Below are 26,580 nucleotides of genomic sequence, written 5' to 3' on the forward strand. Positions count from 1 at the left end.
AAGTCCAATACCAACCAATATGCCTCATTGCCTCACATTGTTTCCTTTTGCCACAAACGGCATTATGAGGTGTGCACAGAAAATGAAGCACCGATGTTTAGTGGCATTCAAAGTGCATGACATTAGCTAAAATGTATTTTTGTCTTTCCCTCTTGCTTTCCACACTCTTTCCCCACTCCTTACGGGAGATTAGACAGATAACCTTTTAATAGTAATCTGAAATTCAAATAGAGAGAAACCCACTCTGAACAGGTCCCAATATTTGTGAAAGGTTTTAAACAAAGTAGTTTTTAAGCCCTATTATTGGTCTGGCATCTAAGTGTGTACTCTTGAGTGCTCCAGAGGAAGTAATATTAACAGAATGAAAAGGTCAGAAAATTACAGTATAGGAAATTCCTTTTAAAAGCTAAGTATTCCTAACATAACCGAATTCCCAGCAGAGGTCATGTTGGAACTTTAAAAACAGGCAACCTTAGACATCTTGGCAGGTTGAGCTATACATGAATAAATGCTCTCTAAAAATATCTCATGATACAGGGATCTCCATGGACCATAATTTAGATTAATGAATACTTACTCCACAAGAGGTCTCATTAGCCCTTATGTCAACATGAGCAAAGTGAACAGATTCTGAACTTTTTACTAAGCTACTAAGTTGAAGAAGTGCTTGAGTCATAACCATGTTGGTGAAAAAAATTATGGCCTTTATTTGTGATCTTAGGATAATTTCCTCTTCTTTTTCACTCAACCTTTGAACATTCTCCTTACGCATCCTCTTTTTGCTTTCTCACTCAGTGCTGCATTTGAAGTCACCTCACCATGGATAGAAGGAATAAGCACAAGCTTATTGCCAGTTGATATAAAAATGTCCAAAACACACCACTAAGATAAGGATGTTAATTTTTCACATACCTTGTTCTCATAAATGAGAATGAGATGCTCCCCCAGGTTTTCTCCTTGAATACAAGAGGGGCACTTTTTAAACCTCATTCTTGAGGAGAGTTTTCACATTGGTGAGGAAAAATTGTACAGATAGCACAGATGGTACAAACTTCTGATGCATGTTTAAGAATCAGAAGCATTGGATGGGTTGCTTGTGCCCCACAATGTAATCACCCAGTCTTTTCTGCAGCTAATGAATGAGGTGCTGGGGCAGATCTCACCTATTCAATTTGCCCATGACATGTGATCAAGATGTGATCCAGCCCCTTGTTCACCACTTGCAACTTGTGATCACAAATATTATGTGAACACCTGTTGATGGAAAAAAGAGCTCCTTGTTGGAGGTGAGGAATGTAATGGAGGTTGAACATTCCTTATTCAGGTGTCTCTGTGTATCAAAACAGCTTAAATCAATTAAAGTCCTGGGTAGGTGGGGCTCATCAATGTGGGAAGGCAGCCCATCTAGGAGAAGGAAAACTCTGATCCCAAACCCCCATGCAGTGAGGAGTAGGAGGAGGCACTGCCACCACCCATGCAGTGAGGGAGAAGCCCAGGTGGGTGAGACTTGTCAGCCTGGGAAGGCAGCCCAGCTAGGAGAAGGAAAACTCCGATTTCAAACCTCCACTGCCTTGTGGCTATATCCACTGATGGAAAAGGCTTCAGGAGTAAACCTCGAGGCAAAATCCGGAGCCAGAGTCCCGGAGGCAGTTTGTGTCATTCTGGCAACTCCTTTGATATCGCTGGAACCAGTTGTATTGGCTCTTGCCTTTCCATTGGACTATTTCAGCGATGTGGGGAGGGGGGATTTGCTGCTTAGGTAACAGCCTATCCTCCATATTATTTTACCCAGGCTTCGTGTTTTAGAGAGGACACTCCAGCTTCGCATACAGTGTCTAAGTCCTCCAGAGTACGATACCATAATCTCTCAAGATTGAAGGATGCCTATGAAATCAATGAGAACAAGGAATTTTGCATATACTCTTCACATTCCTACACAAATAAGATGAGAGGAACTTGGCAGAATCAGACCAAAGTGGATAAAATCAGGGGCATGATTGCAACATCTGAATCCTGCTGTAGTCTTGAGGAGGATTCAGTTGTGGATGAATCACAGAAGAGGCCAATCAGGGGAGCACTTGGTACCTCTTCCTGTACTGAGGATATCATGTTCCATCATCCTCTAACTCTGGTGCGACCTCCTCTTTCCCTGTAGCTTATTTTAATCCACAGTTACTTGGGTCCTTTTAGGGAGAAATGAGGGATAGTAATATTTTAATTAAATAAATAGGCGCACAAGACTGCACACTGGACCACTGATCTGTTCCTGGGTGGAGGGAGAGCTAGCTGTTGCTAAGCCTTTTCAGGGTACAGTATCAGATTCTGTTAGTAATATTTTTCTGCTGCTCAATTAGTAGACCGCAATAGGAGCTGTCCAGAGTCCTGACTGTTGCTGGCTGGAATTTGCTGCAATTACTCTGTGATTTTAACTAGTTATGAGTCTGACTGAACAGTCTCACCTTGATTCAACTTCTCCATCCAGCTAAATGCATGTAGTTTTAAGTGGAAGTTTGGTTGAAAACCTTCCTGAACATTGAAGGGGAAGGGGAGGGACAGTGAGTTTAGAATTCAACTCTAGAAGAATGTGATGCCTTTACTAAACCACACACACACACACAATTAATGCAAGCTTTCATGAATTAAAAACCACTGCTTCAGGAATGCACTAGTAATTTGTGGATAGTGCAGAAAAAACATAAATGAATGTTCCAAAAATTAATGGCAAAGGTTTGCTAGACATCATTTTAAGATGAATTTAAAGCTGGTGGTTTAATGCTTCTGACCCGGTAACATGTGGTTGGAAATTTCTACTCAGTAATTCAGATAGAGATATCCCATCACTCTACTTAAGCCTCCTTCCCCTCCTCTGCTTGATCTACCTGTGCTGACAGGGATGGAATAAAAGCCAGCCTGCATGTTCAGTAACAGCAGGCTGTCACGTACACTGGTGTTGCTGATACCCCCGGGGAGGATTTACATGAAGAGGTGGCATCATTATGAAGACTGCTGGACAGGAAAAAAAATACGATGTCATTGTGTCCTTCTCATAGTCCTTATTGTTGTTATTGTCACCTCAGACTTATGAATGAGCTCCAAAAGATGCTATCATTTACAGCCCTACTCATCTCTTGTTAACTCTTGTAGCTTCCTTTAGAGAGGCAATCCATCTCACATTTGGTCTTCCTCTTCTACTGCTGCCTTCAGTTTTTCCTAGCATTATTGTCATGTCCAGCATGTGTTCCTTCTCATGATGTGCTAAAAGTACAATGGCCTCAGACCTCAGCAGCCTCATTTCAAACCACATGGAATATGCCAGTCACAAATAAAATGCAATATCCCCACTTCCAAAACTGAAGGACTATCATTGGTTAAAGACACCCAACTATCCCATGGATTTGTACAGGTTTCATCCCAGAACTTCTAAGTCAGGGAGGTGCAAGTCTGGGTTCTCTAGAATCTAGAGTCAGTAGTCCCCAACCTTTCCTGAACTGTGGACTGGTTGGGGGGTGGGGTCTGTGCACAGGGGGCAGGGCACTCCTTTACTCACAGGTGGGTGGGGCATGCTCATGGGTGGGCGGGGTGCTCACAAACACATACTCATATGGGTGGGGCACATTCACGGAGGGGTGAGGCGCTTGCTTGCGCATGCATGGGTGGGTGGAGCATGCACATGGTCATGCATGGATGGGTGGGGTATGCTCACAGGTGGGCGGGGCAACCATGCATGCAGGTGGATGGAGCACATGTGCATGAGAGTGAGTGGGCTGTACATGCAGGGGGCAGGAGATCTGTCTCCACAGCCTGGTCCTGCCAAGGCCACAGACTGGCAGTGGGCCACGGACTGGAGGTTGGGGACCCCTGCTCTAGATCAATGGTTCCCAACCTTGGGTAACCCTGGTGTTCTTGGATTGCAACTCTCAGAAACCTGGGCCAACACCAGGTTTGTAGTCCAAGAACACCTGGATTACCTAAGGTTGGGAACCACAGATCTGGATATTTCCGGATGGCATCTCCCAAGATCTGTTACCTCAGGCTTTGCTGACTAGAGCTGATGGGGGTTGACACCCCACCACACTTGAGGTACACAAGTTGCTCACCCATTAAGAACCTTGTACATTTGGGTATTTGGGACAGTAAGCACATACCCTTCTTTAGCACTGGCCATTCTGGAAGAGGCTTCTGGGAGTTGAATTTCAAAACATCTGGGTGGACCAAATTTATACACATCTAAACAATGTTGGCTTGCTTTTACATACATGCCTGCTGTTAAGTCCAGTAACATGGTGGCACCCAACTCGAAATGGCTCTCTGATCCACAGTAACTCTGGTGACGTGACTGCAAATACTTTACACATGTTTCACCATGCAATCCTGCACATGTCATTTGAGAAGTAAGCCCTCTCCTTTTCAGCACAATAGCGCTTGCTCCCACAGATACTAAACATCACAGCTAGGTGGCTGTTTCCTGCTGTGCAGAGTGACTGATTGCATTCAGCGAGGTCATTCCTCGGTGCCTCACGCCCCACTTCCATTCACTTGGATTCTGCTCTCTAAAAAGAAACAGAAAAGCAGAATGTCACCTTTTCTGCACATTCGTAGTTCTGCTTTCTTGGGGAGTTTCAGCTGTGAATCAAAAGTAGCACCAGAGATTGTCGGTTTGCTATCGTTGCCTTATTTCTGTGCATTTCCCGGGTCATGTAACAATCTGGGTCTGGGTCTTTGCTCAAGAAGCATTTAATTAGTGTTCGTATCCTTGGAGCTGAGCACGCAGACTCTGATTTAAAAAAACCGTGATCTTTAAGCCGATGCAGCACCAGGGTGACCGAAGTGGGTGGAGCTTCTGCTAGTTTTTAAAAGTAGTTTTTTTTTCCAGACTCTGAGTTTAACCAAGCCTAAGGAATTTCACATTCTGTTTTTCAGGCTATCTCTAGGAGTTTTGGGGTTTTCAGAATGTAGGCAAAATGGGGAGTAGTCTGAGAAGACTGGCCAAAATAATCTGAGACGTCCTGTCGCTCATGATTAAGTTGTCCTGGTAGTCATAACCAGCAGTTGTGAACAGCAGGTCCTGACACCCTACATTTTGCCACCTGAGGCAAAAAAAAAAAACCCAGATTGCACTTCCCCTGTCGGGATCTGCAAGATGAAGGAAAGTAGGGGTCTTGCAGATGAAGCCTCAGGGGCAGGGATCTTTCTCCTTGACCAGCAAGGGGGAAAAGAAAAGACGGGACACTCGAGTGTATGGCAGCTGTTCAGAGGCGGAATCTCTCGTTCCCCCGCCTCCTCTTCTTTTATTGTATCCCCCTACTACATTTGCTCTAGTTAATCAATACAGAGGTAACTAATTTCCTGAATACACAGGCATCAGTAAACAGAGTGGTTGGTAAACAGACAGGCTGGTAAACAGACAGTTAATAGTAAACGGACACAGTTAACTTCAAATACACAGCCAATGTAAACATTCCTCAGGTAGACATTTTAACTACATTACCCAGAGACAATAGACAGCAGGTCAATGATTTATCCGTTACTGGAAGTTAGCAGTTATGTACGTGTCTTGCAGCTAGGGCATTATGTCTGCTACTAGCATACAGATATATACATTTAAATACATTTATAATATACATTTGCTACTGCCATAGATATATACATTTTAAAGGCATACAATTTTCCCACATTCCCCCACTCATTTTATGGAGCAAAATTTGAATAAACTGGAAGTTGCTTTGAATTCACCACAGGTTGATGGCGCAGAAGACTAGATGATGGGGCACAGAGCAAGCCAAGTGGCGTTCAGCTCCCCATCCCAAAACTCTGCTGCCTCCCAGCATCTGCCACCTGAAACATCTGCCTCACTCTGTTGACGGATGGAGGAAGTTCTGGTGGGCATCACAGGGTTGCAAGCAGTTCTAGATTGTTCGGCCTAGCTGCCATTTTAATGTCCCACAAGATCCTTGAAGTAGCCTTTTTCTGGGATACTATGTGCCAATATTTCCTCCATCAACACTTCCCACCAACAGGTTCTTATCCCAAGAATTTTAGACATAGATTACTGGTTGACAAAGAGATATACTGGAAGTGGGGCCTTAGAAGCCTGTCTATTTGTGTAGGACTGGTTGTTAGGTGTTTTGAGTCTGAAGGCTTTGTATTCAGCGATGTACCCTGTGACTGATGCTTTTACACATCTCTGTCCAGCCACAGGTTAGATTTACAGTGTTCTTGCTTCCCCTATTGACATAGCAAGAGGGTAGTGGTGAGGCCATATTGAGAGAATGGGCATCTGCCAGCCCTTAAAAAGATATATGGTTGATCAAGTAGACTGGTTCTGTATTTCTGGTTCTACACTTTGACTACTGATACAAACACGAAATGTGCCAGTGTATTGGATTATGCATGCCAAAGGCAGGAATCCAATGTTGTAAATAAAATAAAATAAAATAAAAACAGGGTGACTTTGACCTATGGTGAGGAATTTAAAAAAAATTCTTTAAAATATACTGCAGTTGGGCAATTTTATCTAAGGCAGTGCAGTGTTGTGCAGTGGACAGAGTGATGATCGAAGATCTGAGTTCAAATTTCCACTTGGCCATGGGGGAGGGGCAGGGAATGCTAATGCAACTCCTTAAACATTTCACTTGTTTTGAAATTTCTATTGGAGTCACTGTAAGTCAAATGTGACTTGACGTCATAAAGCAACAAGCACCAGCTCCAACATATAGAAGACCAGTTCTTGGAACATTGCAGAGAATCTTATTTAACAATCATCAGCACTGTGGATAACATGGCAAGGGACTGTTTATGCTTGCAAGAGGATTAATAGGGCCTAGATCAGGAACGGCAAAGTCTTTTGAGATTGAATCCCAGTTTGGGAAGGGTTATTGAGCATGCCAATGGTGGGGCCACAGGTTAGGCCAATGTAAAATAAGGCAGGGCCATGTCTAATTTGTACTGCACTAATTTGGTGCAAAAAGCACAACTCCATTCTATGAATACGCAACATGATGCTCTAGGCATCCAAGCCAACGTGGACCCAGGACTTGAAACAACTCCCGCTAAAAGGTGGGGATATTGGAGAGAAGTAGGTTTTGGGGAGGAAAAAACACTAGATGAAGCCTTTAAAAAATAATAATAATAAAAAGAGAGAGAGAGTCCAGAATGGCTTTAAAACAATTCCTGTACATAATGCATGGAAGTTGACTTGCTTGCTCCCTTGTTTCTGAGAAATAACCATTTTTGGTTTGTGTGCAAGCCATAGAAAAAGCAATGAGGTGGTAAAAAGTATCTGTCCAGGTAGTGAGACAAGATTAATTGATTCCACAGTTGCAATGCAGATGAGAATCAGATCCTGGGAGGCATCCCATCTTCCTGCCCTTTGGTGCTTGAACATTAACCTGCTCATCTACCCGTTCCTTGGTCTGGAGTAACTATTTACACAGGTTATTCTCATCAGTGTCAAATGGAGACTTGATCAGATCTCTACCCATGTCAATCAATCCTCTTGAGTCTTAATTAAAAGTTGCAGCTTTCAGATACTGAGTCACACTCCAAAGTTTACAGAAGAATGCCGTTTGTTTTATAGGTGGTGGAAAGAAACACAGCAAAAAGTGAATTTTGTGTGCCAGACCTAATTTCAAACTTCTTTATAATACTCGATGAATTTTGGGAATGTAGCAGCTCATTGTGACAGTTCCCCACAAGCCATGCCCTGAGGGAGAATGCGGAATGTCAGGCAGTTCTGTTTATCCATACTAACAAACTAATGCTGGCAGTTTCCATAGCTAGAGGAAGTGGGTTTTTTGTAAAGCTAATGGTTTTTAATTGTGCATTCACTGCCAAGGCAGCTTCACATACATTTCCCAATAAGAGAGGTGTTGTTTCTACAGTTTCCCTCCTATTATGCATTGTGTGACAGCAGCTGATCTCTGAGAGAAGAGGATGGTGGCGGATAATATTTCCACCCTTGCTGATCAAAAAGTCCCCAGATTCCGCCCTGTGAACAAAACAGAAATATACCCATATTGCTCGTGGGAGAGGGACCTGTCTTGTATTCAGTTTCCAGCATCCTATTGTCAATTTACACTTGCATGGGGGAAATTGTTCAGTCTTGGTGGCAAACTGCTACTCATTAATGAGATGCTGGCTGCATTCCTGTGTGTGTGTGTGTGGACTTCTAAGACTTATGCAATTTCTCTTAATACAGTACAAGCAGACGTAAATCTGCAATAGGATTCTGGCCAATGGCTTTCAAATGTATATGTATGTATATGAGTCTGTGTCCCATGAGTTGCTGCAGGACAGTGTGGGGTTCAGGGAATTGGAACCCTCCCTCAAACCAAAACATAGCCTCCATTCTGGTCTGCTTACTGTACTTCTTTTGTTTAGACTAGAGCATGAGTAGGGAGTTCGTGCTGGAGTTCTGACAGCATCTCATGCTGCCTCAGCTTGTTCAACTGAGAGGGACCTTTCTAGGCTGGGGTAACTGTCGATCTGTCCAGCATTAACCAATAGTTCTCTTCTGTGTTCTGAATTCAAGAAGAGCACTGCCTTTCTGCCGAGAGTTCTTTTCTCTCAGAAAGTCTGTTAAGGCCTATTGATGATGGTTAATAGAAAATGTCTGTACAAAGTCTATTAAAGCAGAGTGATAAAACCAGTCATGTTGTTAGTTCATTGTCAATATATTCACAATTGTAAGTAAATGGAATGTTTTTATTCTTTTTACTACTAATGCCTCAGTGTGAGTCACTGAGACTGTAAGTGACAATTAATGAGAAAAGGGGTGGACCCTTTGGGAACTAGTAGCCATTGTACCCTGTGAATCTCTGCACTTCCACTGCACAGCTGAGGAAAGTTAACCTAAATTTTAAACTCTGCTACAGCTTTTTCCCCTGAAGAAGTAGTACCTGAATTACATTTCCTATCAGCCCCAGCCAGTCTGATCAGTTGTGGGGGAGATGGAGCAGTAGTCCATAAACATGAGGACGGTTCCCCTGGCTTTGGCGTCAGGTGTACAGTCTGGATGCTTCCTCTGACATTATCTTGTGGTGGTGGTGGGGAATCAGAACAGGATTATTGCCTCTCATGGAACTTTCTCAGGTGGTAATTATTTTTAAAGTGACAGTCCAACCTACTCTTTCACCTGGAGTAGACATGGAGTTTCACATCTGTTTTTTCTTAAGAGCTGAGACCATCCATGCTGGGACGGGGGACAGATTGTCCCTGGATCTCGGTCCCTCTCAGCCTAAACATTAGACTAAGTCAAATGAAGCCTCCAAGCCAGCTTCACAAAGAGGACTGCGTATCTGTTCACAATGGAGGGAGTTTATTTCAACTCATGCCTCAACTGATGTACATCTTCTGGACACGCCTGTTGCAGTTCTGGAAGCTCACATGAAATGCAGAGATGTTTCTTCACTGGTGGAAGAAACTGGACTTTCCCCCCCTGCGCAGTTCATTTGTATTCCACCTGTATACAAGTGGAATTTGAAAAGATGAATAATCATGTTTTGCATGACCTGAACCTCAGAGAGGCACGGAATGGAACATTTCACAGAGCCGAATTATTCTGCCTCTTCATTAGAGGTGAACAAACTGGTAGTCTCTGATCTATTTTATGTATGCATAAATATGTATTAGGATAGAAACACTCCCCTCCTCCAACCAGACACAGAGAGATATGGGACAGTTCCAGAAGCAGGTATAAAGCAAGGAACTATGCTGCTATTCCTACATCAGAAAGACAGAAGAAAGTAAATGCAGCTGGTGAAACAGGCAAGTCCCAGTGAAGGAAACATCTGCATTAGACAAGAGCACTAACCCGGAATGCAGGTACTTCTTTCTGGTCTTGCTCCGTCCACATTCCTCTTTCCCCTTTAGGTGAAGTCATGAAGAGGAGACTGGAAACACCCATTTTCCTTTCTAAAGTAACTTGAGCCTATCATTTTCCCCCAAACTAGTGGAACTGTGCTGGTTTAAAACTGTGGATAATAAGCCGCTGTTTAAGCCTGACTTCAATCAGCAAACAAAGATCTAAATTAACCAGAATGGCCATCCCACCTTGCTTGGCCATAGTAAGTGGTTTGGGAAGCTCCCTCTCGTATTTTTTTTGGGGGGGGACTCTCACCACAAAGAGTGTGGTCCACAGCTTAGGGATCCATCTTGACCCAGTACTTACCATGAAGTCCAAGTTAGCGTTTATGGTCCACACTGCCCATCTACATCTTTGGCGGATTGCACAGCTGTGCTCCTATCTTGATGTTGGGGCACTCATCACTCTGGTTCATGCGCTCATCGTCTCGAGATTAGACTACTGTAATGCACTCTACATGGGACTGCCCTTGAGATTGATGCGGAAACTACAAATAGTCCAGAATACGGCTTCCGGATTAACCGGGATGAAAAAAATATCACATTTCCCCCACTCTGGCAGCCTTACCCTGGTTGCCCATTCATTTCCTCATTGACTTCAAGGTATTAATGGTTACATATAAAGCCCTAAACAGTTTAGGACCTTGATACCTGGAAGAGCGCCTGCTCCCACCTAGCTCTACTCGTCACTCGATCTAGCCAGGGTGGGCGACAGAGGGACTTGACCCTGAGAGAGGCCTGGAAGGAGAGAACTAGACACTGGGCCTTCTTGGCGGTGGCCCCTCATCTCTGGAACATCTTGCCCGCTGAGATTCGCCTGGCACCCTTGCTGGGAGTTTTCAAGAACAAGCTGAAGACTTCGTTCTTCAAGCAGGCCTCCCCCCCATCACTTAGTTTCTTGTGTTTTACCATTTTGACTTTGCTCATCTCTTTTTTGTTTTTATATTGTATGTTTTAATTCTTGGTTTTATATTGCTCGGACTGTAAGCTGCCCAGAGTAGATTTGTTTAGAATCTAGATGGGCGGAGTAAAAGCCAAATAAATAAACAGTTGATTTTGGATACTGGTCTGCCTCACTATGGCCTACCTCAAAGTATTATTAGGAAGATAAAAGCTGGGAGGAGGAAAAACCAAGGAACACCCCCACCCCCACCGTGATCACTGGGAAAAAAGTGGATGTCAATTCAATTAACATTGTATAATAAGTACATTTCCAACTTAACGCATTGAGCAGGGGGTTGGACTTGATGGCCTTATAGGCCCCTTCCAACTTCACTATTCTATGATTCTGATTCCTGCAACCACAAAAGTTTAAAGATGATACCTACCTGTTCCCAATATAGAACAATATTTCAGTGCACAGGCGAGCAAAATGCAGTCTACAGCCCAAACCTGTCCTCACAACACCTCCATTTTTAAAAGTTGTTTCTCCAACACTGGAGGAATTCAAGAGAAAATTGGACAACCATCTGTCAGATCTGCTTTGATTTGGATTCCTGCAATGAGCAGGGGGTTGGACTTGATGGCCTTAAAGGCCCCTTCCAACTCAATTATTCTATGGTTCTTTTCTGTTATCCTCCAGGCATGGTGGTTTCAGCATAAAACAGACCAGGAATACCCCACTCCTGTTCTTTGCCAAATCAAAACCAGAACTGGGCTTCTAGGCACTTGCTGTTTTAATTTTGGAACACTTTTCATTATTTCCATGTCTGGTGTGGCAAATCTGCCTATAGATTGACTTTATAATTCAGTGACCAAATTAGCGGTCACGAAAGGAAGTCTCACTAAATCACTGTGCTTTTCCATGTAGATAAAACTCAGCCGTGGTTTATATTAAACATAAACTCTTCAAGCAATAGATAACAGCAAGCTTAGACTCGAGACCCTGCTTCTTCAACAACTGCCTGGAGTCATTTGCTCCCATCAATCTAGTCTGAACACATGAAGAGAGAGTGTGAGATTGTGAGTCTGGGAGAATCTAAGGCTTGCCATCAAGGAAGAGAAAGAGGAACATAGAGTAATGACTTAGAAATGGCTGGTTTAACCTTCTTTATTCTAAAACACTAGATATTTAAATTGAAATAAATGGTAAAATAACATAGCAGTGGAGATAATTCTCAGTACAGAAGAGCTGAACGCAATGTGGGCAAGATTTCTGATCAATATTGTACAGACTTTTCTTCAAAGGGAAAGAATAGAATGGGACTCTGTTTTGTTTTTAAAGATGTCGCCCTTCTTCTGCTTCTTCCTTTACAAGTGAACCACTTCTTGGTGCATGTGAGCCCATGAACGCTTTAACTCTTGAAAAGGCATCTCAACCATCACCGTCAATGCCAATCCAACCATGAGTGTTGTCAGGCAGTGTCCAAGGAACAGGTAGAGCTGTGAAAATAAGGCAAGGATGGCTTGGTTTGACAATGTAGCATATGTTTGAGCTCAGAATCTTTTGAGGGTGGTCTCACATTGCCAGGTCTGAACATGGCTTATAAGCAGTGTGACATCTCATTGCTAACTAGCTATGCTCACTCAGTCAAATGTTACCATAGGTGTGTTGGGTTGGCCAGAGAGGAGACAGGGTTGAAATGATGGTAAAGCACCTTTAGGACAGTATCAGAATACATTCTGAGTAGGGAATGCTGCCTGCTGGAAGAAAACAGAACCATGGAGTATCTTTCCCAACATGCTTGTTTTCCATTTTCTAGAAATGAACCTGGGAATAAATATGTCATTTGGCCCACTTGTAATGGTGTGAAGTGTTTGCAAGCCAGGAAGTGCTACTGTACACTGTCTCTTTTTTACAGGTTAAAACTGGCCCTAAGATTACATTGGTTCCCTGCCTTATTAACAACAACCTTATTACAAGGGTTTGACTACAGATGGTTCCACTTGCAGAGAAGTGGGTGCAGAAATGGCCAGCTGGAATTCTGGCATGAATGCAGTACATACTTGGAATGCAAGACTGAAATCATTGTTATCCAAAGTATGTGTGTGTGATCCCATTGTTTTTTGCCTCCACAGTATAGAGTTCTTCTTTTTTTGGTGAAACAACCCACAGAAGGCCAAGTATTGTGGCAAGGGAGGGGAAGGAATGTGTTCATGTTGCTAAAGCAACAAGGCCAATACTTCTTATCACCTAAGCTCAGCGGTTCTCACCTGATTACCTGGGGCAGAAGGTGGAGTTGGTTTCACATTTGGGAATATCTAGATGAGCTAATTTGAAGTGCTGCAGTGGTCATAGACAAGAACTATACCCAGGACAGACTCTCCCATAGGGCAGAGTGAGGTAAATTGCCTTGAGCAGCAAATATTGTGGATCGGCAGTAGCAGCCCTTCCGGCTGTTTGTTTTTAGCCTCCTGGTCATTTCCTTCCCCTAGCGAACATTACAATGTGACTCACACAACCTGTCCTGCCTCCCCCCCCCTTAAAGTAGTCTCCTTTTTAAAAGATGTTGTGTTGAAGTCGGGTTTCCTCAGCTGAACGTCTGCCCACTCAGCATCTGTGCGTGAAATGGAGGAGGCACCATCTGGTTGCGGGCCTCAGGTGAGAAAATATCTTGAGTCGGGCTGGCCCGGCCTACACTATATTCTACCTTAACTATCATACACGGCTTTGTGCAACAAGAGCTGGACAAGGTGAAAGTCTTGCCACATGATACTGATGGGTTATTGATTGATTGATTGACTGACTGACTGACTGAAAGACTGACTTCTATACTGCCCATCTGGCTACCAAGGCCACTCTACACAGTTTACAATATTATGGAAATATTCAGTGTAACTGACAAGGCAAAAGGGATTTAGGAAGCCTCGTGGTGTAATGGTTAAACTGTAGAACTGCAGCCAAAAGTCTGCTGGAGACCCAGGTTCAATTGCAGTTAGCCGGCTCAAGGTTCACTCAGCCTTCCAAGTACCAAGCAATGTGTAGTCTACATAATTAAATTGTAAACTGCCCAGAGAGCAGTTTAAGCACGATGGGGCAGTATATAAGCAGCATGCATTGCTTTGTGTTGCTTTATAACATTCCTTTTCCCTTCCTTCAGCAGCACTTAAAGGAGCAGTGAAAAGAGGCAACACAGGGCCCATCCTTGATTTCACACCACCTCCGGCATCATCTTCTGCCCTGTTCCAAGTGACTGCAGTTGTACAACTGTTCACCGATCTTTTGTGAGCATATTCATCAGACACTCACAAATAATAACAATAAAAAGCCTCAAAACTTTCCTAGGTTTGCAGAGGGGATCCCTGCTGAATGCTTTTTTTAAAAAAAATGGATTTTACTATTTTTATTGTTTTAAAGAAGAAAGAGAAACAAAAGCAGCAGTCACCATGTTGATGTCTGAGTAATGCATGAAAGTTTCCTGAAGTCCATTATACAGGAGAATTAACATTGGATGCACCAAGTAGCAGGCATAGCTGATCTTCGCAACAGGAGTCCAAACGCCCCATGACAGGATCTCATTGATGAAACCTGTTGTGGGAAACACCAGAAACCTGTAAGTAGCTGGTTTGGTCTGTCTGTCGTTGGCCCTGCCCCCATTAAAATTTTAATTGCCTTCCTGGGTTGCAGTGTCCATGGGTGCACCCTATGAGATCCATCTGGGTGCCAGATGCATGTCAAAGCAGGCACTGAGGCAGAAATACCCTTGGCTGAGTAAGAAGATGTGCATGCAGTGCCATACTCTGATCTACCCAATGGATGTGCCCACGTGTACATCTTCAGTCAGAGATGCTCAGGTGGTCAGTTATTTGGAACACGGCACCAGAGAGTTTGATTTAGACTTCCCTGCCCCTGATAGCTAATATCAGAACCGGGTTAGGCATAGAGGACAGCAGTGATGGGGAAGGTGTGGTCTGTGAGATGTGTGGGTTCCAGGACTATCCGATGCCTCCCTGTGTGGAAAAAACACAGGTGCAACATTTGGGTTTTTTAGCTCCTGGGTGCTTCTAGGTGCATCATTCTCAGCCTGTTACTGAATTACAGAATTTCCAGGGTTCTAGCTCTGACCAAGAAACTTATCTCGTCGCATTGAAGGTCTTTTAGCCATACTGAGCAGTGAAATATTCCAAGTGCTCGTCTTTCCTCAGAAAACCCTGAGCAGATTAGGACTGGATATCTAAAAGACTTGAATTTGGGTCTGTGACAGCATAATAAAGAACAATGAATGAAATAATCTATGTGCCTTCGTATTAGTCTGTGTTAAAATCTTCAGAGGCTATCATGGGTTGATCTGGCTGATCTAAGGCATTTGGCAGAGAAGCCAATGGTACCCTCCCCTCATCTCCCAGGCCAGGCAATTTACTTTGGTATCCATGGCCCAAAAATCTCTCTTTCTTCCAGGTGGTAAAAATCCAATAAGAGTAAAAAAAAGAGATTAATATGTGGTCCCCTGAGGGACGTGGTGGTGCTGCGGGCTAAACCGCAGAAGCCTGTGCTGCAGGGTCAGAAGACCAAGCAGTCGTAAGATCGAATCCACGTGACGGAGTGAGCACCCATCGCTTGTCCCAGCTCCCGCCAACCTAGTGGTTCGAAAGCATGCAAATGCAAGTAGATAAATAGGGACCACCTCAGTGGGAAGGTAACAGCGTTCCGTGTCTAATTCGCACTGGCCATGTGACCACGGAAGATTGTCTTCAGACAAAAACGCTGGCTCTATGGCTTGGAAACGGGGATGAGCACCGCCCCCTAGAGTCGAACACGACTGGACAAAAATTGTCAAGGGAAACCTTTACCTTTATGTGGTCCCCTATTTTAATATCTCAAATATGCTGCCTGACAGCAGCCTCCTTACTTTGCAAAATGGTCAGGCTGGTCTAGAATTAAGCCTTTTCAATGGTGACACCACAAGTCATGGGACACACACTCTGAAAAGATTCCCTTGGCATTTCTTTTATTATCTTCCCAGCATCACCAGAAAAGACCTGCTTCACATTTGCTGAAATGGACCAATCACGCAAAATGCCTCTTTGGGCTTTTCTTTGAGTTGGGGGATAGGGGTAGTCATAATGAGGAACTACACTTCCTTCACCACTGGTCACAAAGGAAGGAGAATGCTGTCAAGGTGCATTTTCTCTGAGCACTGTAGCACTAAACTACATGTATCTGAATACCTGATGATATGAAAGAAAAAAGGCCCGTTAGAGAAGATGAAACCCATTCAAAAGCAATGCCACCTTTTCTTTGTCTAGTACCTCCATAGCCTTCTTCGCATGCAAAAATCATCCAACCCACAGCCATCGCCCAAACTGTCCGGTGAAGGGCTTGGTATAGAGCTACAGCTGGCGAATAGGAACTGGAGGTGTCTTCCAACGTATAGGCCAAAGCAACCACCATGAACATGGAAAACATTGCAGAAAGCCACCCAACAGATGCTTGCACCTACAGGGACATGAGAGCAAAACCCTGTACTTCTTTAGTTAACCAGCACAATTCCATATAACTCCATTGTTACATCTGCGATAGTCTTCCCCCCCCTTCTTTTTCTAGCAACAGTCTCTTGTATGAAGTATTACAATGCAATTCTCCTCCCAAGCAGCTTCCTTCTAACTTCAACTGCCCACACTTGCCATCTTTGAGCCTTGAACTGAAACTCAAAAGTTCAGGGTGTCCAAATTCAGATGACATTCAGTCTGCTGCACCTAACACGTGCATATTAGACCAAGATCTGAAGTTGGTCAATTGACCTGAAAACACTGATCAAACAACGTCATCATCAGGAGAATGGACTCAGGCTGAATCCGGGCAAAATGGAGGTCCTTTGGGTGGGTGTCCCAGACATCAGTGATCTGGGAAACTCCCTCTCTTTTGGGGGGAGGTGACTCTTACCACCAAGAGTGAGGTTTGCAGTTTGGGGGTACATCTGGACCCGGCGCTCACCACGGAGACCCAGGTGTTGTCACTGGTCCGTTCCGCCCATTTCCATCTTTGGCGGATTGCCCAGCTGCGTCTCTATCTTGATGTGGGGGCGCTCACCACTTTGGTCCTTGCGCCTGTAGTCTCAAGATTAGACTACTGTAATGCGCTCTACATGGGGCTGCCTTTGAGACTGACGCGGAAACTTCAGATGGTGTAGAATGCGGTGGCCAGACTTCTTACAGGGGTGAAAAGGTACCACCATATTTCCCCCACTCCTGCAGCCTTGCATTGGGTGCCCATTCGTTTCCACGTTGATTTCAAAGTTCTTACAATTAAATATAAAGCCCTAAATGGTTTAGGACAATTAAACTGCAGTAGAGTACAGACAGTTCTGACTCCTGTCCTCTGAAGATACCAGCCACAGAGACTGGCGAAACATTAGGAAGAAGAAAAACCTTAAGAACACCGCCAAACAACCCGGTAAACCCACAACAGTCATTATAATACATGCTTATTGTTTTTATTGTTTTTAACCTTTGGTCTAGATGGGCGGGATAGAAATCTAATAAATAAATAAATAAATCATCCCCTTTTTAAGGAGCATAGATGTCCGATGGCATATGCCAGGGAAGTTAGATTTTCTCACTGGCCATTTTGACAAGGAAGTCACCTCTTGTTGATGCTGTCACCAGACTCTCTGTTTCTTCTGTTGCTTGCTCTTTTCTCTCTCTGCCAAGACCTTCCTAATTTGCACCAAATGTGCAAGTGCCTTTCTTTTCTGATCAAGGTTGCTTCCAGTCTCTTATGGCAGGGGTCTCCAACCCCTGGACCGCAGCCCGGTGCCGGTCCATGGCCATGGCAGGACCAGGCTGGGGAGACAGATCTCCCGACCCCCCTGGATGCACTCCCCCCTCTGCACACACGAGTGCCCCGCCCATCTGCATGTGTGCCCCCCAACTGGTCCGCGGTTCAGAAAAGGTTGGGGACCACTGTCTTATGGGGTTATAGTGGAATCACTTCAATGCTAAACCCAGCTCAAGAGTAGCACATTGCACACCATCCTTTCAAGGTGCCTCAAAGATCTGAAAGCAAAGCTGCTGCGTCATTTAGCAAACCACAAGGAAAGCCCCAGGTTTTCCTGATTAATGGTTCTTGCCAGTAAAAAACACAAAACTTTGCTTGTGTTAATTTAACTCCTTCCTTATACCTGTAGCGAACTCAGATCCTGTGTATTGGTTTTCAGCAGCAGCAATATCACAGTTATAACAAGCCTTCTGAAAATGACTCAGAGCATCTAATAATTAAACTATCCATAGCTATAAAATGCATAAACACCACAGACAATATCTAATATAAAATAGCACATGCCTTCCAGGAATAACAAGCAACAGCACTAATCATTTGGCATAAACAGCTCCACTTTCTGTCTAATACTTCTTTTGAATGAAGTGGGTCAGATGAAAGCCCGTGGGGGGGGGGGCAACACAGGCTGTATATGGCCCTCGTAGGCTGTCTTAACAGCTCTACTCCTCCACTCCCACTGATTAATTCTGGCAGCAAACCATGAAGTTTTCTTTAAAACAAGCAACAAATGTTTATTTTAAAGCAATACTTCCAGTCTGCTACCTAAATGCAGTGGTGTACCTTACTAGTGGACTGTTGCTAATTTATTGTGTTACAATACACAGCAGGTTTCAGGGAGCTGTCAACTTTGACCACCGCTGTTTTCCCTGGGGTGTAAAAACCAATATAAAAACAACACATAATTTTAGTGGACATGGACTCAGCATTCATGCCGAAGCCCAGTGTTCTTTTACCTTGCTTCTTAGGAATGGTGTTTGCTTGTGGTAGATGAAAAGTCCTAGAAGAATACCAACTAGAAATGGTCCATATCGGCAATAAGGTTTTGAATAATATTCTGTGAAATACATCACAGTGGACGTTTTCCTGCAAGCAGATTATAAATAACTACACTAAATGTCTTCAATGGTCAGAAAAACATGAAAAAATAACCATTCCCACTATATATAAATAAACAAAAGATATGTAAGTCAATTTGAAGTCATTTTTTCCGTGTAAAGCAAAAATAAAAAAAAATTTACAGCAGTTCTCACAGATTTGTTTCAGTGTGAGTTTTCGTCGATTGCAACCCATTCCCTCAGACACAGGAAAGTTACATGAAAGAAGGGTTCTTTTAAGTAAAAGAACTGACAGCAATGTCTGAACTTTATGGCTGTTAATAAAACACAGGAAAGAGCTGCAAAAAGAATATGACACATTACAAGAATTCTGCTCCAAAAAGAAGTGAAATAGCAACACCTGCTCATTTCACAAAATTCAAACTTTCCTATTTTTAGAAAATCAAGTGAGGAAAAAAAAATCTGCTCAGACAATTATGAGTCAGCTTTATGAAAACGCTCTGCAAAGCAGCAGCACTCTACCTGTTTATGTATTAGATCATTATCTAGGTCTCTGACTGCACAGCCAGAGGTTGGGAGTTAATTCTCCCTCTGTGTCTTCTACAAGAAGAACCACCCTGTGTGGCTTTGGGCAAGTTGCACAGTCCCAGGGCACCCCCAGAAGAAGGGAATGGCAAATCATTTCCGAGTACTCTCTACCTGGAAAACCCTGGAAGTCAGAATTGACTTGACAGCACATTGTTGTTGTCGTTGTTGTTGTCGTCGTCCTCCTCCTCTTCCTCCTCCTCCAATTAACCTTAACACGGTGTCCATATCCCTCCTCTTCACCAATTAATCCTCACAATGTCTTTCTGAGGTAGTTCAGGATAAGAAAAACTGTCTCAAAGTCACCCAATGATTTTCATGGGTGTGAAGGTTCTAGAAAGACCCAGAACCTCTCTCTCCCAAGTCTTAATCTGACAAAGGAACCACTACACCATCAATCAAGCTGCCAGGGTTATCAAATTCTCCATGAATTCTAGGTACCTCAGAGGTACCTCTCACCATGTGTAGAGTTACTTTCCCTAGAGGATGTTAAGCTACTGATTGTTGAGTGTTTGTGTGCAAGGAATTCACTCACTTATTCCTTCGGCAGGAATCTGGAACAAAGAGTCTCCGGACATGTACAGAATATGTCTTATTTGCAAATATGTTGGTTCCAACCTGTCTGGGTCTGCTTTGGAATTCAGACCCTTGCTCTTGGGCAGTGTTATGAGGAAATGCTAACAGAGTAATCAATGCTGCAGCACCAGCGAGCAGCTACATCGCTAATGGATAAGGTGCAGTCTTACGGATGATGCTAGACTACAAGACCCAGCATTCCTCACTGCTGGCTATAGTGGTAATGGCTGGTGGGAGACCCAGTCCTACAACATGTGCAAGACCTCATTTTAAGCACTCCCAAGCTATATGAGAGAGCCATGGACACTCCTTTGAATGATTCACAGAGACCACAGAGAAGAACTGAGCTTCCAAACACATCTTGCAAAAAGTCTGCCTTGCCACACTTGCTCTCTTCTTCTTAAGAGAGTGGCATTCATAGGCAGGCAGGCCCTAGTAATGAAGCCACCCCTTAATTTATAGCCAGTTTTAAGACTGTTCATAATGAAGATTATTTTCCAGCTTCTCATCCATTAAATCTGCCAATTGGCCAAAGGAATAATGCTTGGGTGAAACCTGTAAAACATTTTACGAAACGGGAAACAAACGAGAGATAACAGGTGCACCATTGCTGCACTTGGGCTATGCTCATTTTGTCAACAGTTTTCTACATTTTAGAACATTTAGTTTTTCTTACTACAGAATCTGGGCCTTTTAATCCTCACCTGAAATGTGGGACCTACTTTTCTCGTTTAACCATTTATATTCATTTCTCTGCCCAACCTGGCTTTCCCGGTATTGTCCAAAACCTCTCTGTTTTTCCTTCTTTTCCCCAGTTCATTTTAGAGAGACCAAGGAAAAAGGCAGACGTATTCTTGAGAAGATCTGCTCTAAAGAAACTGGCAACCAAGTTTTGAGTCTCTCTAAACCCATCAGTAGTGATAATATGAAAACACCCAAGAGTCTTCTGGCTCCCTAAAAACAAGCAAGTGTTATTTGGCATATGCTTTCATGGCTTGCAATTTGCATCAGAGGAAATGGACTGCAGTCCACACAATTTTATGCCATATAAAACTCCTAGGCTGATAAAAGTTTAGCCTTCAAGGTGCCACAAGGTTTTGCTGGGTTTGTTGCAACAGACAGAAATGTCTTCCTCCCTGAAGTGTAACATGAGTTTGCATTTGTATACAGCCTATTAATCTGGCAAATAGAACCGGGTGCATGTGTGTGTTGACCCATGTGCACTTCAATGCAGAGTGAATAGGTGTGGAAGATCTGGTAGACTGTGTGCATTGCATTCATATGGAGACTACCTGAGAGAATGAGCTGGGAAGTTTGGAAAAGCAGGCAGGGATTGGGAACGGAGAGATGAGAGAGACTATGAACAAGGAAGGGGAAAGGATAATTAAGAACTGAGTACACTATCTTATATTGAATCAGACCACTGGTTCCTTGAGCCAAGTAATGTCAAGTCTCACTGGCAACAGTTCTTTAGGGCTTCAGGCAGCCCTTTTTCCTAGTCGTACTTGGAAATCCCAGGTCTTCCCAGGTGGTTTCCCATCCAAGCACTACATACACTTCATCATGATGAGCTTCTAAAATCCAATGAGATGAATGTGTTCTCAGTGGTATAAAACAGCAGTTAGTTCACCTAATTTGATTTCTGATGCTTTTGTTTGCAGCAATTTCTGCACGCTCTCCAGAACATGACCATTCACATGATGAGTTGTACAATCAGAGTATGACCACACATACAATGGACAACCCTAAAAAAGCCTATACCACTTGCCCCGCAGGCTGTAACCCCAAGAGGCATTTGGTTTACAATTGTATGTGCTGGAAAGCAAAGGAGGAGATAAAAGTAAATATATAACACTGCCCTTGAATATAGCTGGACAGAGCTGAAGAGCCCAAAAGTAACATAGTAGTTCATACATACTGTGATACTCAAAGCTAGATCCTTAAAGAGCCTGGGGGCAGTGAGAAAGAAGAGAGCATGGTGTTTGTGTTGGTGCCTGGTGGCGACACACGGTAGAATCATAACTGGAGAAGGGTGAGGGAGTGCCATAGAACATTATTGCTGAAAGGAATTATCTCTGGATCCTCACCTCATATCATGTGGATTCACAACAGGAAGTCTGTAGAGTGAAGACAGAAGGGCCGTCACTGTAAACGTGGCCAGGAAGAGCAAGGTCACTAACACGATAAGCCAGTGTTTAGCTCTGCCAGAACAACAGAAACATAAGGAATGAATGGGACTTCTTAATCTGTATGTTATGTGGATGGGGTGCTCTGCTTTCCTGATACACCTGAAACAAAACTTGATCAAAACTGAACCAAATGGGGCCCTTTCGGTCCAATTGTCATTTGTCTTGAAACAAATGTACAGAGTTACAAATGGATTTTTATTCCATGATGTATATATGTCTATTTGTATTTAAGAAAGAAAGAAAGAAAGAAAGAAAGAAAGAAAGAAAGAAAGAAAGAAAGAAAGAAAGAAAGAAAGAAAGAAAGAAAGAAAGAAAGAAAGAAAAGCTTACCTGGTGGAGAAAAATACCAGCAGAGGTGTTGTGCAATAAAACTGGAAATCACTGGCAAGATACCATGTCCATCCGTTACACTGAAAATGGGGGGGGGGAGAGAGAAAATGTACGTATGTGTGTGCATATATATATATATGTACACACACACACACAGAGGACAGCTTTGCTGTGTGTCCATTTTGATTTGTGCATTTCAGATTGAAAACCTAAAGCCAAGGATTGCCTCATTTCTGATACAGATATTTATACACTGGCCTAGGAGCCCTTTCGGGTAATGATTCGAGTTAAACATATTAAACACCTAAAAGCATAGACAAGTAACACATAAAATAAACCTGTCTGTTATAAAAAAGGATCAAAATGATCCTCTCCATAGCATCTTAGGAGGTAAGTGCAGTTATGTAAGGCACCATGTGTCGGCTTCCAAACCTGGATGGAAGGATAGCACGAAATGACAGCTGGAGAGGTGGTGGGGATTAAAACCACTAAGGACTATTCCATAAGCATAACCAGGACATGAGTAGAGGTCCCCAAGTCATTTCTCCACAGGTAATCTCATCCTGGTTCTTTCGTTAACAGGCTACAGAACTGTGAGGGGGAGGAGTACCCATTACATGTTGCATACTATGGATACCATAGTATGCAACAGGAGAGCATCACATAGAGGGCTGTCTGCATGATGTCCTGAATGTAGCAGTTCTTCTCTCCACCCTATCTCTCATTTAGGAGGGCTAGAGGGGAAAGAATAGAAAATGGGCCACTGCTCAAGCAATTTATTCTATGATGTGCCAACAGTTTTTCTGTTGGACAGACTTACAGACTTGGATCCAGTGATGAAGTTGTTGATCAGCAATAGATTGGTCCACCACACTTGTCTACAGTTATCCACCTCAAGTTTCGAGAACTCCCATAATGCTCTCCAAGGAGACACAGAATACAGCCCAACTAAAAGACACACAGAATACATGTGGAGTGGCTGAAGTCTGCAAAAACAACAGAAGAAGCTACTTAGGCTGTATGAAGAAACAGTTCCCCCCCCCCAGTGGTTAGACATGTAAAGCTTATAGCTGATCACATCTGGAATTCAGACAGTTCTTTAAAGATGATCCTTCTGCTGGAATTCAACTCCCAAAATATTTGCATTTAAACTGGAAATACAAAATACATGAGTAGAGATGAGATCTTCATATTTATATCCTTCTATACATGAGCTTGTTTCCAGCAGAAAACAACTGTGGAAAATAGTTAGCAGCATGGAAACTCACTGGAGGTGTGGAACAGGTAAAACCTTAAACATCTCACTTACCCATATTAGGGTTGCTATAAGTTCATTCTGACTTGATGGCACCTAACAAAAACAACACTTGGACAGGACTTAAAGGCAGAGTCAGAGAATTTCACTCAGCAGAATGAGCAAAAGGTCCCCCAAATGACAGCTTATCATTTTAAGAGGGTTATAATCTGAAAAGCGCGGTTTGCCACCCATTTCTCTTACAAAGTGGGGACCAGCTTGGTGAAAGTTAAACTAAGTCATGAATATGCTAACCGACTGAGGCCTTCCTCTACTGGAACTCTGGAGAAGCCCAGGTATGCTCTGACAAAAGACCTTATTTGTCTCAATGGCACTATATAAGCCACTCTTAAGGAAGGTGACTCCCTATACCAATTTCCCAACTTCTACAGAAACCTTTTTCTCTCCACCAAAACTAAAGGCAGCTCATGACTGCGGTGGAGAACATCTCTGAAAATCTGAAAAATCTCCCCCTGAAATTTCAGGGTGAGCCCCCCCCATCCCCTCGCCAGCCATGACCAAAATCTATGAATGGCAGTGACATTTCTCTGTATTGGCTTCCACTATCTGGAAGGATCTCCAGTGCACTGTATGCCAGAGATTAAAAAAAACAGCATATTTTAGGTCTTACAATAATAGAAAACGTATTTTATAAACCTGTTTGCAACTCTCTCGTGTTGTAACTCCTTTTGGGATCTGTGCCAATGATGGCCATAATAGACCAACAGTCAGCTTTGCAACTAGAAGCAGAGCTGGCTTCAGCAGTTAAAGTATGTCTGATTATCCTATAACGGCTTTCACAGCTTTGAAATTTGCAATGGGTCATCGGGATGAAACAAAAGCTGTGTTTGCACATTGATTTTTCCAAACACGGCAGCTCTGAAGATAATTAAGGTGCCATCACATCCAACTGTGAAGGTGCCCTGTCATCTCTTTTGGCCTGGAGTAGCAATAAAGCTCTATTTCTAATAAGTCATTATAAGCTATCTACTAAGAATCTTCAAAAGAAAAGTCTTGCAAATTGTACCGAAGAAGCCGACTCCATAGATATTTCAGCACAACCTGAAAGGTGATCTTTTTTCCTGAGCTATTCAGTATGTTCAAGAATGACCGGGAGCTCAACAAGCCACTGTGGGTAAAGAAACAACCATTAGTTTATTATTTCACTTCCCCAAATATCACTTCTTAATTCTGCCATCTTAGCTCAACACTTCCTTGATGAAAGTAAATCAATTGCTAAGATAACTGGTGCTCTGGTTATTGGTTCCTGATGGGTTTTAAAGCGCATACACTCCTATCAAGAGCTGGCGTGGTTTAGCATTTAAGAGTTCATAGTCTCACCAGTAGTTCTCAGCCTTGAGTAAGTCAGGTATTCTTCGACTGTAATTTGCAAAAACCTTCACTGTCAGCTGTGCTGGCTAGGGTTTCCTGGGAATTACAGTCCAGGAACACCTGGGTTACCCAAGATTGGGAACCACTGATGTATACTATCTTGAGCTAGATGAAGAAAAGGCAAGTTATAAATATATAATAAAATATAAATGCATTCATATAAATGAATGAATAATTAACAAATAAATAATAGTGATTTTCCAATAGCAATTCTAATCTCTTCTCCCTGCAACAACTTCTTTCATGACCTCTTGGGACAGCTGGTTACACACAAAAATGGGAAAATCTCTCTCTCTCTCATTCATTTGTTCGTTCGTTCATTGGTTCATTCGTTCATTCATTCGAGAGAGAGAGAACAAATGTGACAAAGATTTGTGTAAAACTGCAGAGCACTCATACTAACTCATTTAAATGAGTGAGAAAAATGATTCAGATGAAGTTTAAGGGTGTTAAAAATGCAACAGTGATCTACATGGAACATACTTTTTATATATATATAAAAAAGATGCAAAATATAGATATAGGGTTTCTATTTAGCTCCAGAGTGCGAGGCATATGGCACACACAAAAACATTTCCATGTTGGTGGTCATAGAGCTGCAGCAGCAGTTTGTGCGAAGCTACTAGTCCCATGCTACCAACATGATTTTGACCAAACTCTGGGAGGCAGTGGAAGACAGGAGGGCCTGGTGTGCACTGGTCCATGGAGTCACGAAGAGTCAGACACGACTTAACGACTAAACAACAACTAGTCCCTAAGACCATTGTCTTCACATAATCCTTCCTGACTTGCTGGCTGTTGAGTCCACCAGCAGCACCCTGTAAACCTTGAAGCTGAACCATCAGCCACCCAGCAGGAAAAACTGGCCCATAGCTCCTGGGTGATAAATGCAATCCTTGTGGTGAAAGGTTGGTTAATTACCTGGTGAGACCTCTTGACTGCAAACGTGTCCATTTCGTGTTAAAGACGGTGGACTAGCAATTGGATTTGGCTTTCAGCAAAGTATATATGCACCCTGATGTTGGATCAGCCACTCCCAACCTCATGCCCTCAAGATGTGTTGAGCTGCAACTCCCAGAAGGTCCCAGCCAGCCCAGCAGTATGCAGTTCAACACCTCCAGAGGGCAGTGAGTGGAGAGAGGCTGAGCTAGATTGCCTACAACAGCAAAAAGCTGCAAGTAGTTTAAGCACCTGATCAATAGTTGTGCATATGCAGAAACAAAGGATGTCCAGCTTACCTGATGAGGAAGAATGAGTCAACACCTAAATAAAATGGTCCACTTAGAGAAAAGATATAGATTGGACTTCTTAGCACTTTTGCTTCCCATTCGGACACATTGTCTATAACAATACATAAGAAACACAAAGGAAGGACAAAACAGGGTCAGAGGATATCTCCTTAACCATGAATGTACACACAGAAAGGCATATAGCTCACCAAACTCTACTTGAGACAAGTAGTCTTTTATTCATTTTATTATTTATTTTAAACAATTGTACTCATTGTACCTTTGCTCAGAAGCATGAGCTGTTTCAAATAACGGTGTGGCCAATTCTGCCCGTGGCCTGCCAGCCACACTA

The 26,580-nt window shown here is 43.1% G+C and overlaps 1 protein-coding gene across 1 annotated transcript; it reads right to left on the minus strand.

Moving 5' to 3' along the window:
- Positions 1 to 10,791: 10,791 nt before the first annotated feature.
- On the minus strand, positions 10,792 to 26,342 carry LOC110085066 (O-acyltransferase like protein). The gene is made up of 8 exons (XM_020804880.3): positions 26,238 to 26,342; positions 23,134 to 24,736; positions 22,314 to 22,393; positions 21,882 to 21,995; positions 18,532 to 18,661; positions 16,051 to 16,237; positions 14,187 to 14,329; positions 10,792 to 12,243 (listed from the first exon to the last, which is right to left on the minus strand). The coding sequence occupies exons 2-8, from the start codon at positions 23,368 to 23,370 to the stop codon at positions 12,112 to 12,114; spliced, it is 1,023 nt and encodes a 340-aa protein (XP_020660539.3). The 5' UTR covers positions 23,371 to 24,736; positions 26,238 to 26,342; the 3' UTR covers positions 10,792 to 12,111.
- Positions 26,343 to 26,580: the final 238 nt, after the last annotated feature.

This window comes from Pogona vitticeps, chromosome 2 (genome assembly GCF_051106095.1).
Source record: "Pogona vitticeps strain Pit_001003342236 chromosome 2, PviZW2.1, whole genome shotgun sequence".
In the NCBI taxonomy this organism is placed as follows: Eukaryota; Metazoa; Chordata; class Lepidosauria; order Squamata; family Agamidae; genus Pogona; species Pogona vitticeps.